The sequence below is a fragment of the Verticillium alfalfae genome, genomic scaffold, assembly GCF_000150825.1.
Source record: "Verticillium alfalfae VaMs.102 supercont1.7 genomic scaffold, whole genome shotgun sequence".
Classification (NCBI taxonomy): Eukaryota; Fungi; Ascomycota; class Sordariomycetes; order Glomerellales; family Plectosphaerellaceae; genus Verticillium; species Verticillium alfalfae.
The window spans coordinates 1708751-1710951 of NW_003315032.1; the positions used below are offsets into that span (position 1 = coordinate 1708751).

Sequence of the window (2201 nt, forward strand, 5' to 3'; positions counted from 1 at the left end):
TAGTGGGCGTCGTCGCGTCGTACCCCCAGACACCCATGCTGCTGCAACGGCCCACGCCTGACGTGATCGTCAACCTGCGACACGTCCAGTCCCTTGACACAACCTCCTCACCCCAGCTGGCCCATTGCCCCCGTTCTCATCTCGTCGTCGTCGCCGGGCCAGGGCGTCTTTTCATTCGCGAACTGCTCGGCTCCCGGAGAAATTTGCGTAAGATGAGCCACAGGAAGCCCAGCCGCATCCCACTTCAGCTGGGCAAGCCTGGCAAGGTACTGCGGCTTGCCATGGTAACGGTGAAAGAAACGCGCCTCGGAATCTCAGCATCCGCGTCGGGGGTCTGGCTCAGACTTGCCTTTACGTCTTCATGGTCGGCGGTCTCAAAACACAAACGAACCAAGAACGGAGAAGGGTTACTGAGCGAACAGAAACACGCAACTGCCGACATGGAAACGTCCCTGTCAGCCAAACCGACTCGGAAGTATCTGTTGGTCATCACAGCCAGTCCCTTGGTACGAATCATTCCGAGAGGCTGCACTTGCAAAGCCCTTAATGCTCGTGTCGTCATGCTCAAGAAGCAAACTCCAGGATGAGGTCGGTGCCCTTGGACTGCCCACTGACCATCTTGGCCGTTTTCGCTCCGAATTGAATCTGCCGTGGACCACCCATGTTAGCCTGCGCCGTTGTTGTATTTCGGGGCAACATCAGACGTTGCACATCAGACGAAGAGGAAACATACCGCCCGCTTCTTTTCCCGTGCCACGGACCGCATGCCCAACTCCTCGGCCAGAAGCCTGAGCACCCGCTTGGCAGGCTCAACCATAGTCTCGGTCTGTGGGTGATTAAAGTCACACTTGCCCCATGCTGGAGTCTCGACAGCCCACTTGACAAGTCGTTCGTCTAGGAATGGAAATCGGACCTCGCGACCCCAATGTGCCATGATCCTGTCGTCGCGGCCCAAATTGCGCTCGCCGAGGCGTCCAACGTCGAGCTTCAGCTCGTCAACCAGAGCCTGGTAGCCTCCTCGCTCAAAGGCAACGGCATGTCGGGAATAGCCACCGAACAACTCGTCCGCGCCGAGGCCCGACAGCAGCACCCTGGCGGGTGTGGCGTAAGGCACTGGCTCGCTGGAAGGCGTGGCCTGAGCTTCGCCGACGCCGCGCGCTGCGAAGTAGAGAGCGAAAGATATTGAAATGTCCATCTCCGTCCTGTGCGGGTACATCAGAGATACGACTTGGCTCCTGTGAGCGAGAGTCTCGGTGTAGGGGACATTAACCTCCAGCCTGCCGTCAGTTCTGATGCATGCAAGGGTGTCGATTAAGTTAAAAAGACATGACGTACCGCCACAAATTTCCACCTCCTTGCCGGACACACCTGGACGAGCTCGGCGAAAGACTTTCTGCCCGTGACCCGATCAGGGCAGATCTCGTATATACTTTCGATGGCGTCCTTGCGCCGCGTACCGGCCACACGAGGGTTCTCGAATGCAACATTCAAGAGGTCGATACCCTGATCGGGCGGGAGTAAGTCACTCGCAAGGCGCGCAAGGACCGTGCAGTCCAAGCCACCGGAGAATAGCACAGAGACCCTCGTATCATCCGTGATAGCAGGTTCTGTCCCCGATTGGGATGGGTTTGGTATGCCCAGAACACGCAGTGCCAGTGAGTCTGCAAGCTGCTGGCGGAGCATCTGCACAGCTGCGGATCCAGGGACCAACGGAGACGGCTCACCATAGGGTAGAGCCGTGTTGAAAACGCCAATGTCGAGTACCTACGCCAGTAAGTAGCAGGAAGCCGATGCAACATAGAGGTCGCGACTCACCAAGTCTTTCTCTGAGCTGCTGGACCAGGGATGGCGAGAGATTGATCCTGCCACGTCCCGACCCTCGGCCCATAACTGCAAATCGAACACGTAGATACCATCGGCCTCGACTTCGGACCAGCTGGGATCTGTGTCGCCTGCAATACTGGCCAGAACCATCCCTGCATCCCGTCGCTGAAGAAGAGATCGCCGTCCCAGGCGGTCGCGCCCGTAATACACCTTGGACGACGCCCTGTCGAAGAACACAAAGGGCAAAAGGCCCTTCAATGGCGCGCAGCACTCCAAGGATCTTTTTCCTCAAAACGATGATGCAGTCGCACTAGCACCCTGCCAAGCGCGCAAAGACGAGCTCGGCCGTCGTTTCCCGTTCCAGCGCTCCGCCATCA

General features: G+C 58.0%; 1 protein-coding gene across 1 annotated transcript; it reads right to left on the reverse strand.

Annotated features, from left to right (window-relative positions):
* Positions 1–564: 564 nt before the first annotated feature.
* Positions 565–1974, reverse strand: VDBG_06379 (conserved hypothetical protein; the record flags this gene model as incomplete). The annotated part of the gene is made up of 4 exons (XM_003003890.1): positions 565–669; positions 734–1270; positions 1336–1764; positions 1816–1974. The coding sequence occupies 4 exons, from the start codon at positions 1972–1974 to the stop codon at positions 565–567; spliced, it is 1230 nt and encodes a 409-aa protein (XP_003003936.1).
* Between the last annotated feature and the right edge of the window lie 227 nt (positions 1975–2201).